At 40.7% G+C, this 16,676-nt stretch overlaps 1 protein-coding gene across 1 annotated transcript; it reads left to right on the top strand.

Annotated features, from left to right (window-relative positions):
- The first annotated feature begins 285 nt into the window (after nucleotides 1-285).
- Nucleotides 286-14,953, top strand: LOC148834551 (butyrophilin subfamily 1 member A1-like). Its single transcript, XM_088915179.1, has 8 exons — nucleotides 286-433; nucleotides 2,862-2,936; nucleotides 4,605-4,952; nucleotides 5,375-5,641; nucleotides 7,080-7,187; nucleotides 7,765-7,782; nucleotides 8,314-8,340; nucleotides 14,316-14,953. Exons 2-8 carry the CDS (start codon nucleotides 2,864-2,866, stop codon nucleotides 14,804-14,806), a joined length of 1,332 nt encoding a protein of 443 aa, XP_088771305.1. The 5' UTR covers nucleotides 286-433; nucleotides 2,862-2,863; the 3' UTR covers nucleotides 14,807-14,953.
- Nucleotides 14,954-16,676: the final 1,723 nt, after the last annotated feature.

The raw sequence follows: 16,676 nt of genomic DNA, 5'->3' as shown, positions 1-16,676 counted from the left end.
TCCTCAGCAGTGTAAAATAAGGTCACACTGTCAGAGCTCATAGGCTGAGAATACGTTTCCACAGTGAATCAGTACAGGAGGGGACACAAATGACCTGCCAATATACTGAACTTATTTTACTGGTCATATTCTAATGGTAACAGAAGTGTCCCAGAGAGTATATATCCCTGAACACTGAGCGGTGCCTGAGGCACATGACCATGACATCGTGCAGTTGCACAACCCTGCACAACTCAGTTTCCCAAAATTCCCTCCTGCCTCTCAGTGTTTCAGCAGTACTTGAAAGTGAAAAGAGGACATTTGTGATACAGGGAAAGTCAAAATTGATCATTTTTTAAATGTGGTTTTTAAGCGACTTCAAATATACAGTTTAAAAAAGTGTTGTAAAATTCAAAATAGCAGAGTGTGGAGCTCCGACCAGATTAAACAGCCTGTAAGTATCCTGTCATTTTTAATAGAATTAACAGCACAGTGTACTGAAGGGTTAGATACTGTCCTGTAGCATTCAGACAGTACAATTATTCACAAAACAGATGATTTATGTCTGTGTATATGAAGGTATGTTTTTGCTTATTTTCAATATTTCAGTGCTGGCAACGGGCATACAGTAAATTCATGACTCCATTTGAAAGTTTTTCTTCCTCTTTGTGTTTCCTGTAGATAAATGGCATCTTTCTCTGTGAGCAACAACTCTTAACAGTTAAAACATTTTCTTCGCAGTGTAGGAGATGGGGGGGGGGTTTAATTTGCTGTGACAATCAGAAATTGTAACAGTAAATTGCGAGAGTACTTGTTGACTTTTAGGGACCAATCAAAGATAATTATTTACAGTCTCACAAATGGATTCTAAATATACGATATACAATTTATTGATACAACCAAAACATACATAACAAGCGACAAATTAATAGAATACACAGTATCTGTGGAATGATCTGCTGTGAACACAGAATGATCATTCACTCAGGAATGACAAAGATCAGAGTTAATAACTTCAGAGCTAAAATACGCATATGCATAGACAATAACGTGTTAGGTGTTAGAGTCTAGCTCGTAGATTCTATCAGCCCCATATAACTAAATCACATTTATATTCCCAGACAGATACTAGTTGGGGCGATGTAAGAAGAAGGGCGTGCCGCCATGAACAGTATGAGTGAGCAAAAACGTGATTAGATGAGTTTGTTGAGAAACAATCTCTCAGATGGAGCAGTCTGATATGTCAGTCCTGCTCTGGTGTGGTCACTCGAGGGCACCTGGATCTTCAGGGTCTTCAGTCCTGCTGGTCTGCTGAAACCTTCTCTGCAGTCGGGACACAGTGGAGCGGCTTACAACATAGTGTCTGGCAATGCTGGCACATGACATGCCTGCCTGCAGCATGCTAATGGCTTCTGGTGACACTCGAGGCATTATGGAATGCACAGAAAACTGACTAAGTGTGGCCTTTTTCTTGCAGTGACCTAAGCTGTGAATTAAGGCCTTTTCAATGGTGTCCTGATCAGGCATTGTTCCACTTGGACCTCATTGGGTAAAAGTGCACCTAACGAGCTTCCATGTGATTGGCAAGTTGCAATACCTCACTGCACAAGCTGTATTGCTGGTCAGAGGACTTAAAACAAATTGACAACTTTTTGTGAAAGTACATAAGCTATAACTATAGGACTCTCATTCCAGAAAATATTGCATTTATTTTTTTTCCATCAGTATATATAGAATTATTTATCTTTGTCATGTTGGTTTAACTCTGTTATACATATACATACTGTATAGTGATGTTTCCCATTGGCCTTTACCAATCATGGCCTCCTAATCATCCACATCTCTGAACTGGCTTCATCACTCTGTTCTCCTCCCCACTGAGAGCTGGTGTGTAAGCACATCATCAATGTGGGGCTGCAGACTGGTGGTGGTGGGGAGGAGTCCCCATTATCTGTAAAGAGCTTTGAGTGGAGTGTTCAGAAAAGTGCTATACAAGTTTAAGCAATTATTATTATTAGTCTTCATAGGCAGCAACGTATCCAGATAGTAAACATAAAATAACATATTGAATACAGAGGGGGAGAGTAGGATCTAGGACAATATCATTGCTCTTTTTTATATGTTCTCAGATACTATAGATCTTTAAGACTACATTGTCCAGTACCTACTACCTTGCTGCTGAGAATTTTCACACTCTCCAACCTATACTGGTTGGAGATGGCAAGAGAACAAAACTAGGATATGATGATGAGTATAAGAAAAGATTCCATAAAACTTCTTTAAAAGGTTAACAGTACATCTCATTATTAAAGTTTAGTCAATTTACAAAAAAATACAATCTAGACTGACATTTTGTGATGTTTTATCAATAATAATACTAAGGTATTGTATTTAGAACTGTCCACTCTCTCAATTGTACTGCCATTGATCTTTGGGGTTGTGAGGTGTATAACTATTCTGGGATTTTAGCTCCTGTACTCTGGAGTAGGAGAGACAGTGAGATCAGTTAGATAGCATAGTGCATAGTGAGATATAGATATAGATCTAGACTATGCTCACATAGTGCATAGCGAGCATCGTGAGATAGTTAGTTAGCACTGTGAGAATACACAGTAAGGTCAGGACTGAAGCTGGTGTGTGCTGCAGTGACAGTAAGATCAGTCAGACACAGCAGTGTGTGAGTGATCAATCACATCAGAACTGAAGCTCAGGGAAACTCGCTGCCATAGTACAGCTGGATATATCACTTTGAGTGTCTGTTTTAGTGAAATCACATTTCACTAACCATAAAATCTTTTTGATTGAAGGATGATGTGTACCAGTCAAACTGTGTTTTGTTTGGTTGATGATATTAGACCAATCAGAGTGTTCCCTTATTTCAGAAATGAAGTCTTGCCAATCAGACTGTCTCTGTGTGATTCTTCTGCTTCTCCTCCAGACGTCTGTGTCGAGATCAGGTACAATGAGGAGAAACTTTTGATTTTTGTGGTAATGTTTCCACACTGAGCAGGAACAGTAACTCATGATAAGCAGTGCATGGGTATTAAACCTTGTTGTCTTACAGATATTGTCTGTATTCAAGGATGTAGCACTGCTCCAGCACCTTAATCTCCATCTCAGTCACATGTGACCTTCCGTATGAAAAATACATATAGAATTTTCACCTGAATTGTACTGTATATATTATGTGCCCAAACTGCAAGAGTGTCAGAGAGCATTGGCAAAAGTGGCAGTGCTCACACACTATACTGGAAGGGCACAAACTCAGTGTTACAATGGAGAAATGGAAATATGGAAACACATACATTACACTAGTTATTACCCAAAATACTGCATCCTTGACTCCTACATTTATGAAAGTCTAAATCTTTCCCTTTTGCTCAATGTTAAGACGGGAGGTATGACATATACTGCATTATGTCAGCAATGTCAATAAGCTGCACTGGTGCAGTTACATGCCCAACAACTGATTTAATATTATTGCAAAAATGATTAAATAATTTACCTGAAGTGACTGGCGTCCTGTGCTGGGTGTACCCTGCCTTGTGCCCATTTCTTGCTGGGAGAGACTGCAGTTTCCTCACAATCCTGTATTGAATAAAGCAGATAGAAAGTGGATGGGGTGCTGTTAGTAGACTACTATGTTCTGCATAGAAATTTATCGGACATTTGAACAGTGTTTTTCAAAGTATTTATTGTTGGCGGTTTGATTTATTCATTATTACATTGGTTCTTTGTTGCACTTTGTTTTTGTTGTCTTTTGAAACTGACTCAGATTGGTTTGGAATATATTATATCGCCGTGTGTAACATGCAATACTATTCTTTAGCACACCCCTTCTCATCTGAATGTAAACAGTATGTATTAACTACAAAGAAAGAGACTCAATAAGTCAACAAAGACAAACTCCTCCAGGTTTTCTAAGATAACAAGTGTCCTTCTTCGCTCAAGATCATACCCCTAAGCCTTGATTTTGAACAAGATTGTAACTGGGTTTAAGTCCCAGAGTGCTTTGGGGTGCTTGTACGTTCTGCCTGTGTTTGTGCGTGTTTCTTCCTGGTGCTCTGGTTTCCTCCCACAGTCCAAAGCCCTACCGGTTTTGCCCTACCGGTAGGGCTTCTGGGAAAAGTGACCCTGGTGTGAGTGTGTGTTTGTGACTGTGTGTGCCCTGTAATGGAGTGGTGTCCTGTCCAGGGTGTATCCTGACTTGTGCCCATTGCTTGCCAGGTTTGCTCCGGCTCCCCAAAACGTGGTTAGAAAATCAATGGATGTAAAGCTAAAGGCCTATATTTCGACATAACGCTAGCTTTGGAATTGGAATTGGAATTTAAATATGTGTGCTGTGTCTGGTTTGTGTAACCTTAAAGGAGAGGTTCTGCATAGCTTTTACTTGCCTCGATTAAAGTAGCCAAATACAAATACAAAACAATCCTAACACAGCCTAATTGAAATAGACATTAAACAATCTGTGACCTTTGCCTTCATGGTGATGAGATGAGAGATAAAAATGGTCAGGGCTCCAGCACCATGATGTTTAGCACTTCATCCCCTTGTGTGATATGTTTCAGTGTGATCATTCCTCTAGAAGTGGTAGATTCATGTCGGCTGTGCTCTTTCACTTTCAGAGAAATTCCAGGTTCTTGGTTCAGGTGTTCCTGTTGTTGTGTCCCCGGGTGAAGATACTGTCCTGCCCTGTTACCTCTCACCGGACATCAGTGCTGAGGACCTAGACATCAGGTGGTTTAGAGGCGAATACGAAGCTCCTGTGTGTTTGTATCAATCTCACAAATATAACACTGATGTACAGAACCCAGCCTACAGGGACAGGGCTAATCTCTTTCTGCATGAGCTCCACAGAGGCAACGTTTCTTTAAAGCTGAGAAATGTGAGTCTCTCTGATCATGGACTGTATAACTGTTTGGTGGAGTCTGCGGAACATAATGGAGACACTCTTATTGACCTGGTTGTAAGAGGTGAGTGTTATTTTGTAATCATAATGTTAATGTTTTAAATTATATAATACATCTTATGTTCATAACGATTACCAATGGTGGAAAAGTTACAGAAGGATGTCTGTTGTGAGCCAATGACTTTTCATTTGGTAGCCACCAGGTCCACATTGTTCAGTTGTATGATTCTGAGAGATTCCTGCAAAGATGCCAGAGGGTATTTAACAATGAGATCGCAAGCTGTAGGTGGACTGAGATTACAGGAGATCTGCACCAGTCCAGAAGACCATCTGCTGGTCGGGTCAATTATATAGCTGAAGGGATTTGGCACCCTGAAGAGATTTAATACTGTGAGCTCCATAGTGACTATCAGGAGAGTCTCCAATGGTTAGAAGAGCTGTGTAGCTCTCATTGCCATTATATTAAGTTGTTTTCTCTATTGGCAGATGTTTCAGTTTCTCTCCACTCCCCTGGAGGAGGTCAGACCCAGCTGCTGTGCAGAGCAGAGGGCTGGTTCCCTGCACCTGCAGTGATGTGGATAGACAAGAATGGAAATGAGGTGCCATCACTGCCCATCACAGAGGACAGCAACAGTCAAGGGCTCCTCAGTATCAAAAGCTACATTCCAGTTAAACAGGAGTCTAACATCTTTTCCTGTCTGGTTAGAAGCACACAGCCCATGGCAGACTGGGAGTCTGAGCTCCACATACCCAGTTAGTACTAAATTTGAATGTGAAGTCTTGAGTGTTGTGTTTGCTTTAGTTAAACTACAGTTATGACACAGCTAAGAGATGAAAGTAGCTATATAACTGTAGGACAGGCTGAAGAATCCATATGCTTGGTCCCAGTGAAGGCAGAGAAGAGGCGATAACCAGAGAATATGCTGTGCAAACGAGGACAGGCGAACAGGGAAATGCCGCTGGTTTGGTGTATTTCTGAGCTGGTCTAGTGGAAAACAAGCTGATGGAGGTCCAGCTGAGTGCAGATTGATCTCAGGATCAGGCTGAATGAGCTGAATCAGGCAAAGAAGTTTTCATATGACAGACTGATTGTGCTAATAGCACCTCTTGAATTGTTCGGAAGCTCAGTAATAATAATAATAACAATAATAATAATAATAATAATAGTAATAGTAAAAATAACAATGAACAAGTAATAGTTTTATTCCATGCCGAAAAGAGAAGAAAGGAAACACAACGTTTCGTCTGTGGAGCCTTTTTTGGGTGTGAGCTGTCTTTATGAAGACAGTACCTGGATTGGTTTAAAAAATGTAAATTAATACAAATAATGAAAAGAGTATACTACTATTGTATTGCACTAATTCTGGTCCTAGTCCTAGAGAGTTTTTTAACCTTTTTTTTTGCTGCTTTCTGGTATTTATGCACTTATACAGTATTCATAAGAAACAAGTTCAATAAAATAAAAAAGAACACATGCATGCCATAGTGATGAAGATTTAGCTCTGAATGGTCAGAATTGGCTGAATAACTGCTATTTTAACCTTTTAGATTAGTTTTTTCTAAAGTCGGTCAATTTCATATAGGGGAGCTTTAAAAGCCATTTCTTTTGCATTGTTTTTATAAACTTGTGAATTTCCAGAGTAAAATTTCAATGTAAGCAAAAACATTCTTTATGTATTTTAGTGAAGTTTTGCTTTTGTGCTGGGATTTTGCTGGAAAACTGATAAATTATTCACATACTTTGATGCTTCTCTAAACACGAGATTCTTCACAAATATTCCTATGAAAAATGTTTATTTACTTTATGCTGATGTATCTATTTATGAAACACAGTTCTGAAAAGCTTAGGTTTTTTTGGTGGTTTGTGATATATAGTACTTGTTCTTGTCTTTGGATTTTCCTGGTAAAAGTACAAATTATTCACCCACTGTGTAGTTTCTGTCTATATATTGCTGTTGTTACACTTTTAATTTGTTTATTACAAAATAGTTTCACTGCTGTGAAAACAAACTTAAAGGTCGTGTTTAGAGGATATTAGAGATCACTTGCATTTGCGATATTTTGAGAAACGATTTAAAATAATCTTGTTTTTGGTAAAGAAAAGTATTGCGTTATAAGAAAACATACATGTGTACACCCGATGGGCTGTGTATTAGTTCCCTTGGGATCATATTCCTGTGCTGTTTTCCAGGAGACTTTTTCCCTGGACCCTCTGGATGGATGGTGGCTCTCTTTATAATATCAGCTGTGACTGTAGCAGCATCTGTGCTTCTGGCGATCCAGTGGAGAAGAATGGACAGTATGCGGTTGTTATACAGTATACGTGTGTCTGAATGTCTGTGTTAGGATGGGTGTAAAATAGCATTATTATGTTTAAAAGCAGCACAGAAAATCCTACACTTGAGAACGGGAGACAGTTTATGCAGTAGATACCATGTGAAGAACTGTAGACTCCAGTTTAAATCAGTGCCACAGAGTGAGAGTGCCAATGTGATCAAATGAGACAAGGCTGAACCTTAGTACTGGGCCTTATTCACTGCTGACTAGTTCTCACATTGTGTCAGTGGGGAGCAGTGAAGAGTCCATCCAATCTACTGAGCACATCACTCTAGACTGCAGTCAATACATCTTCTTCACGCTTTCTGATACAGCTGGTACCAGTGAAACAGCACATTTCAGTCTGGTAGATCCTACAGGAGCATAACCTCGCAGAAATGATGGGCTTTCTCTATGAATTCATAGTTCTACTCAGCTCTAGAACGGGAAAATCTCTGAGCTCTATAATGGGAAAATCTGACTAAACAGTTGATGAACAGACACACAATTAGCATTTTGCAGAGCCAGTTATTTATTACACTGCCTGTGTTTCTCTACAGGGGAAGAGAAACGAGTTGGTGAGTGAATATTTTTCTTCAGACAATGACATTAATTACTCATCAGGAATATTGATATAGCAAGGAGAGGAATGTCACGTGCCGTAGTGGCCAAGTGGTGCTCTTTCGCACTTTTGCATAAGGAACACAAAATGGACTCAAAGCAATGATTCATCTCAACAATAACTCATTTCAAAATGTTCAGAATAGCAGTAACAATCCAGTCATTTCTTTGGGCAAATGTTTAAACAGTGGTTTAGTGGGATGGGGAGACAAGCTATCCCCCTGAACACAAGAGGGCACTGGTGAAGCAGGCAGCCATTAGTTATTACAGAATATATTTGTAGGCTGTGAAACTGAACAAAAAGTATAGAATCCAATGGAATTTTTCATATGTGGCATTTCATGACCATGATTGATGTTTTGGAAACTCTTGCACATGCTCTAGTTCTACAGCAAGAAACGTGAATGACCCCCCCCCCCCCCCAGTGCTGACTGTGTGGAGCCCAGTGTGTGTCTGTGATTAACAGTGTCTGTATTTCTCTCTTCCAGTATATCAGTTGCTGTGCAGTGCTGCAGGTAAACATGTCTCCTTTTTAAGATAAAGACATAAATACTCCACTATTGTAACACAGACTGGCTGTGTAAACATTAGCTGTACTACAGGTCAGCTTTTCTGTAAACTCCTGTATGTAACTCAAGGGACATAACTCAAGGGGAAACGTTAAAAATCAATCAGGACTTGGGGTTGGGAATCTTTTTTTCATCTCTCTAATGGCCAATAGGAGGCTCTTATGTTGGTGCTGATAGTGTAAAAATCCCATTTTACACAATGACAACGTATTCTTTACAGCTCTTTACATATTCCAGTTGCGTTCTTTGTTACTTCTTCTCCTTGGTATACTGGCTTCCTTGCTTCCTGACATCCCTGGTCTTGACTTCCAGTCCTCTTGGGCCTAACTTCACAGGCCTAACTTCCTGTCCTCCAGGAGTCTGAAGTCTAGAATTATTTATTGTTCAGGTTGTGTTTGGTGTGGGTAGTTTTAGAAGAACCTTTACCAGGGTGACCTCTTAGAAGTGGGCTGAGTGGGTTGTTTCACCAAACCTTATTAACGGTGGTATTTATATCACGTGTGATTTTATGGTTCTTGAAAAGTTCCTGTATGTCCACCCACCTCATACTGGCTGGACCTGGTTTAGTTGCCTTTGCTGAGTTCAAATACAATAAATGTTACAAAGTCCCTCACCTTTATCGAGGGTGATGCAGTCAGACTACATTAAAACAAACTTAAAGATTTCATGGGGGAAGGGGTAAGTCAAATAGAAATTCATCATTTCATTGTCTTATTTATTGGATTGACAATTTATGCTCATTCCTTGCTTTTATATCCTCCCTGTCCCACTTGACAATAACTGCAAGCTACAAACTCTGGGTGTGGTTCTCTGAGATGCTCTGCTTTGGCTACTTTGAGTTCTTGCCTATACCTGGGCTGATTTGACTTGATTCTTTCTTCTGCATGTAAAATGCGGCTCAGTAAGAAGGATGAACTTGTTTTATTTGACCAATGTTTTAGGTTGGTGTATTCTTCGACACACCAACTGTGCCACACTGAGTAAGACAATAAGAAAAATCTGTCTGAACTGAAAACACAGAAACTTAATTTCCCCTGACCACGAAAATACCTACAACACCCACCTCTTATCATGACAAATAAGACACATAATGTTAAAATGTCTCGGGCACTGGAAGAGAAACAGACCCTTTAGTCTCTTATTGACTGGATCTAAAAGCTCTGTCAGGACACACTGATCCCACATACTGTATATTCCTCCATCTTACTGCCTGATTCACCCTAAGAAATCTGCAAGTTCCTATCAGTGGCAGAACTAGAGGGAAACCAGGGCTACCCACTATAGCCACCCCTCCCAGCACACAGAGCAAGGATTGTATTTTTATTGTTCTGCAGGCAGTGTTGATCTGAAAACTGTAATCCAAAAAGAAATCATGTCACTGACATCTGCAACATTATTTCAGTTAGTCCTGTGTAAAGTGCCGTACTGTGAGACTGAGCAACACATGATAAAAAGTTGATCAGCTTCATCCACAGCTCATCACGTGAGAACAGGCTGGAAGTCAGCAGTGTGATAAAGGACAGACTGTCAGCCAGTGGTGACTGCAGTGCCGACTGTGAAGGAGTGTGAACCTGTGGCATTGAGGTCGTCATCTACACACAGTGTCTGTGACTGGATCTGGATCTGTGTGTGTGATGTGCCATGGGGTAAACTAACTGGGCTTGGGGAAATACACATAATTGAAATAGAGGACAGATTAATAATTGCTGAAACTTGCATCCGGATTGACTTTAACTCTCAATAATTGGTGGTGCGACAAGGCGCAAAGGGGAGGATGACTAGCAGTTGCTGCCCTAGACCTGAAGATATTGCAGTGCTGAGTGAAGTCAGGGGGAGGTCAGAATTCTGGAGCTTGAAGAAAAAAGGGAGCTGCTGAGAGCATTGGGTTGGGAAATAGGAAGTCTGAGATGAGAGAGTATTAGCAATCTACATGTAGGGGGGGGCAGCTGGTCCAATGCGTGCTGTGCATTGGTGTGGTGGGGCTTCTGGTGTAATATGGTTTCTCCATGTCACATTTCTGTTCATCGGGCTGGAATTGAAGTTCTAGTGAATTTCTCAAGATTTGAGGCACGGAATCCAAATGGATTTCAATTATATAATAAAAGTTGCTCTGTAGCTAGAACAGGACGTTGTTAACAAGGGGACGGATGAAAAATTGTGGGTTGCTGATGAGTTGCAGTAGCTGGAAATGGGCTAGAGGGAGTCTTTTCTGCATTTTCAAAAAAAAGGAGAAAATTTGGCTGCTGGCATTAGTAGCCTTCACTGTAGATTGCTGCTCTGTAGACAAATGCTCTCCTGAGCAGCAGAGACCTTTGACTTGACTTCCTGTAGAGTTGTCCCAATTATTCGGTGTTGTGGACTGGTGGAGATTGGCTCTGGAGGGGTAACATCGGGTCAGTGCATCGGCCTTGACGTTTCTGGGTCACGGTCGATATGTTATAGAGAAATCGAAACAGGAGAAGAACAGGGATTATAGGCCTGTCGGGGATTCAGACAATCGGTTGTCCGTAGATACACAAGGTTTTTATAGATATTGAATACCACAAAAGGATGTTGAGCCTCTTCCAGGAGATGCCTATCAGATGCCTATTAGATTATTAGGTGCCTATTCTTCGAGGGCCAGTATAGCTGCAAGGATCTCACGGTTGCCTACATCGTAATTACGCTCTGCTGGAGACTTGTTCCAGGAGAAATAGGCACAGGGGTGGTGTTTGGGTCCCAACTGCAGCCACACCAATGTCAGTTATCCACTTCAAGTTGAAAAGGCTGTGAGGGATCTGAATGACAAAGAATCATAGCAGAGGTATATAATAATAATAATAATAATTTATAATAATAATTGCTTACACTTATATAGCGCCTTTTCTGGACACTCCACTCAAAGCGCTTTACAGGTAATGGGGACTCCCCTCCACCACCACCAATGTGCAGCATCCACCTGGATGAGTCCTATATGGTCTTTGTAGATCTTCAAAGGCCTTTTGCTTTTGGGAGACCATCTGCCACGATTGGGTCTCTTTTTGGATAGGTCTGTTATAGGGGGGAGTGGATGATGTGGGCCAGTCCAGGACAGCCGCAACCTTACCAGGGTCCTTTCAGATGCCTGCCAGGGAAACAATATGACCCAGCAAACCCACCTTGGATTTGTGGAATTTGCATTTCTCCAATTTTTGTGAAGAGGTGGTATTAATTGAGTCAATTAAGAACACAGGGGACATGCTGAACATGTTCTTAGAGGTTGCCAGAAAACACCACCATATCATCAAGATATGGAAAGGGGTTCCAGAAGACATTGCTGAAAGTCTTAAAGACCATGGGAGAATAAACTGCATACTGTAGGTATTGAAGGCTTTCTTCCACTCATTCCTTTCCCAGATTCTAATTAGCTTGTATGCTCCCCTCAGATCTATTTCTGAGAAAGTGTTCACTCTGCTTGCCCTCCCCAGAAGTGAAGAAATGAGAGGGAGAGAATAACATTTTTTCTTTTTTCCGAGAGATTTTCTTCAGTCCTGTGTAGTCTATACAGACTGTTGTCCTGTCCAGTCTTTTTTTGGAACAAAGAAAAAGATAGCCTTAGCCAGTAATGATGAAGGGCAAATAAAACTGGTTTCAAGGTTTTTCTGGATATATTCCTTCGTGGCCTTGGATTCAGGAAGGCAGAGGGTGAACAGGCTGCCCCTTGGAAGAATACAGTAGTTCTGGGAAGGAGACTGATGGCACAAAGGGTTTCCATCAAGCAGCTGTGTAGCTGTGTAGCAATGGAGGCAAGCAGGGGAATTTGCAGTCTTCTTGCTGTAGCTAGGTCCATAAAGTTTCTCACCACACCGGAATGTATAAATGCTTCCCCTTGCCAGTTTATGTCTCCCCATTCATATGGTTGAGGAGAGTTGGGTTGGGAAGGAGCAAATGTGGATTGTTTGTCTCCAGCTTCTCTCCTCATGGAACTCTCCCTTGCTTGTGTAGTCAGCTCTTCCAAAGCTGTTGCAAGATCCCTGCCAGTTAGCGTATGCCCGAAGGCAAACCTGCTCTAAAGAAATTGCAAAGAGCTTTTTCCCCCATCTGCTCTCAGTAGCCAGTTTTTTTAACTGAATTGTGTAGGAATGTGCTGCTCCAGTTCCCTGTCTGAGCTGGAGAAGCTGATAGGTTGATTCAGGTCCTCTGCCCAATGAGTCGAATGTCTGGCACAGCGCTTTCACATAGCGGGCAGTGTCGGTGCAGAGGGGGTCTTCTTGTTTCCAGAAGGTGTTAAGAAAGTAGGGGATTAATTTAAACCACATGTGGTTTAAGCAACTGACAGCAGGAACATACTAAGCAGAACACTGGATCACATTAGTACGTAGTGAAAATAGTACTGTCACCACATAACGAATTTATGCATCCATTGCTTGGAAATTTTTTGTTATTATTAACTAACATTCAGTCACATCACATTTATTAATACATTCTTATAATCATTGTCATTTATTATTAATAACAATAATGTTTGTCTACCTTCATTAGTAGCTGATTTACAGTTAATGCATGTAGAGCCTTTAGCACGCGATAGTAAATTTTCAGATATCTTGGGCAGTGAAGAGAACTGGAATGAAGGAAATCCATATTTAAATGGGATGTAAGTCTTCTTACACAGAGATCTTTCAGTGTTTTGATGCAGAGCCCCCTGCAGTTCATGCTAATTAGAACAATAATGCTGAGACTTTGTTCCACACATTTTTCCGTTGAGCTCAAAGCTGAAGATAATGTTCAAATACTACCCATATTAATTACTCCACACTACTTACTAGGGTCACTAGGCTGTAAAAATAACTTCCTGTAGCAGCTTAAATAATAACAGATTCATTTTGTCTAATCAATATTGAATACACAGGCAGACAAAGGATAAGAAGCCCTAGTGTTTGCTTGGGACACCTATAAACCTTCCCTAAATCTGTAAATGGTCAGATTTCACTGAGTGACAAGTAATTTCACTGATTTGAGCAGCAAAATTCACAGCAAAAAGTTGGGTGCTCTTTTGAATTTTCCATTCAGATCACTTTTTCTTTCATCCTTATATTCTCTGTTCTAAATTGGATTATTCTTCCCCCATTTGGAATATGTGGAAAATTCCTTTGCAACTTCACATTAAGCCCTAAAGTAGGGTGTTCACTAGTGATATCGGAGTCCTCATTCCAGACCAGACGTGATCTATAGGGTGTCTGTATTTCCACAGTAACAGGTTGTCCTGTGGAATTAGTATGGCTGACAGTGTCCACTTCTATGCAGAATAAGCGTGAAACATGAGAGGAAGATGCTGCCTTGTCAGCTGCAGGGCCACACTGCAGTTTTCACTCTTGTCCAGTAGAGGGCTCCCTAACTCATCACTAAATAACGACAGCTTTTTGTTCAGGAATGAAGTCTTACATAGACAAATGTATAGGACCTGGAAGTCGAAAAAAATTAACAAGATAAAAGAAACTGTGTTCCCCTTCAAACTGAAGCTTGTGAAGTATAAGAGAAGAATACAGTTTTTTTAACTCTTGACCACAGTGAAGAATGGACAGCAGTGGAGTCGCTGATACTTTTAAAGAACAGAATTTTTAAAATTAGAGTCAGTGCTTCAGTGATGTAGGATATACTTGGCATATACTCCTACGTACAGTATAGGAACAAGTGCAGGTTAATTCCTCACTGAAAGGTAAAAAGAAGAAATCCTAGATTTCAGGTATCATATAGTGTAATACTGTATGTACACTACATATTATAGCAGCTATAGAATTTACATGTATATACAGTACACAGAATATGTATGTGCTTATATGAGGTGTATACATTTACACATTCTGTACACCCAAGAATCAAATACATATTTCACAAATATCATTTGACTTAAATTTTCATATTTTCAGCAGACTCTTCTGATATTTACACTTTTATTCCGACAGCTGACTTGACTCTGGACCCTGACACAGCGTATTGTTCTCTCACACTGTCTGAGGATGGGAAGAGAGTGCAAAAGGGACCGTGGAGCAATTTCCCTGACAATCCCCAGAGATTTGATTCCTGGGCCTGTGTCCTGAGCAGGGAGGGCTTCTCCTTCGGGCGACACTACTGGGAGGTGGAGGTGAATCAATACTGGAGAATAGGAGTCACTAGGGAGTCTGCAGAGAGGAAAGGAGACTTCAGTTTCTCTCCTCAGGAGGGGTACTGGATGTTAGAATACTGTTCTTCCCACCTCAAAGTGCATCCCAAGAAGTTAGGGGTTTGTGTGGATATCGAGAAGAGGAAGGTCTCCTTTTACAAAGTAGAGTCTAAGACTCATATCTACACCTTCACTGACATGGTCTTCAATCAAGGGGAGAAAATCTATCCTGTCTTCTGGACCTGGGATTATAAAGACCTTGTGCTGCTGACTCCTGTCAGATGTGAAGATTAAACAAATCTTATGAACTCATCACTAACAGCTACTGTATGTCTCAGTATTAATACTCTTTATCACTGTTACTGTTTTCTGGTGTAGGGGTGATGGGTGGGATAGGACTGCAGAAAACGTCCGTACCAGGATTGTTTTCAACACTGTAGATTGTGAACATCATCATTTCAATAAAGAATTACTAATAATGAAACAGTACTGCTCTGTGTTGTGTGGTCTGATCATGGACACTGAGAGCTGAGGGAGTATTTGTAGGAGCAAATTAGTAGGAGCAAACTATCACTCGTTCTTAAGTTCCCTTGGGACCCCAAGTCCAGCACTGAGTGTAAAAAGTGTAAGTCGTGTGGGAATGTTAACCCTAACCCTAGCTGGGGTTTCAACAAAGCAGTCCTGCAATCTGTCTCCGATGCCCTCCAGTCATCAGATTTGAAAATGTTCCTCAAACCAAAAAATGTCAGTATAATACAATCAAGAACACTGGAAAAAGCTCTTGGAAATGTATCTACTTCCATAACGGGCCTATTGCATTGCCCCTCATCCTAAAGCTCCCTTGGGACCCCAAATCCAGCACTGAGTGTAAAAAATGTCTACGTCATGTGGGAATGCTCACCCCAACACTAGCTGTGGTTTCAATACAGCTATCCTGTAATCCACAGTCATCAATCATCATTCTGGGTGCTTACATACCTAAGAGAATCAGCTCAAAATGTTAGTAGGATCTACTGCAGCCATTTAAGTATTGGCTTCGACAACATGGCCGGACAGCTTTTTCTACACCCCTGGAACCCTTTGTTTACAGAAATGACCCTGCTGTGAGTTTTGAATGCACTTCCACAGAGTTTCCACTTGTGTCCTCTAGTTCGTGTTTAACAGATCGTTCTGAACATTTGTATGCAGCAAAATGTTCGAGTTTTGATTTTTCATCTGTCATCTGTCATCTTTCGGTTTGTAGAAAAAAGGCCGCACAAAACGACAGCTTCTTGAACACTTTAATGAAGTGGTACTGTAGCGCACACCCCGACAGCTACAGCATGACTTCAGAAAGAAGGAAGGTATTTTCCTGAGAAAGTAGAAAGTGTAGAAAGTGTTGAAAAAATACGTGAAGTTAGAGCATGGGCAGAGTTCACTGCCAGATGGATCTTTCTTTTCTTAGGCAACACTTGATCTTCTCATCACATCAAACACTAAGATTTCTATAATATAATATCACATAGCTATTTTAAATGTAATTAAAGACGAATGCGATAAAAGTGCTATGGGGTTAGACAACATGGGTATCTAAATGTATGCAGAACACAGATCTTTAAAGCACTCCAGTACAATGTATAGATATAGTTGGGTAGCCAGTTGTATAATACACATACAGTATATTGTGACCAATCTGTATAAAGCATATTGTAGGTTCCATTAAAACCAAAGCTCATAGTTTAAAAGTGATGTAGGTTCCTGGTAAGGGGAAGGAATACTAAATCAAGAAAGGAGGGGAATAAATATTTCTCTCTCTCAGCACTTCTCAGTTACTGCTCGTCTGGCAGTTTGCAGTTGCTGTCTCTCACAGTAAAGACATTTCACAGTCCTGGTCCAGGAGTACTGGCTCCTCTTTCCTGGCCTTCAGCCCAAACAAGCTCTTATTTAGGTGCTGTTTTCTGCCCAGGTTTTAATGTTGTCAATGATCTCTTTCATGTGTTTCATCTCCAACAAAAGGAGGAAAACCAAAATCTGTTTTCACTTGGTATTATTGCTTGCTCCCCTGTTCTATTTTAAACAACAATTTAACTTCTTATCCATTATAGACAGTATATACAGACATGGCCGAGAATAATACAGAAATGTCACACATTTCCACTGTGTCTTAATGGTGACAAAATGACCA

The sequence above is a fragment of the Atractosteus spatula genome, chromosome 5 (assembly GCF_055471065.1).
Source record: "Atractosteus spatula isolate fAtrSpa1 chromosome 5, fAtrSpa1.hap1, whole genome shotgun sequence".
Classification (NCBI taxonomy): domain Eukaryota; kingdom Metazoa; phylum Chordata; class Actinopteri; order Semionotiformes; family Lepisosteidae; genus Atractosteus; species Atractosteus spatula.
The sequence above is the reverse complement of the archived record's forward strand: the minus strand, read 5'-3'. Positions and strand labels throughout refer to the sequence as shown.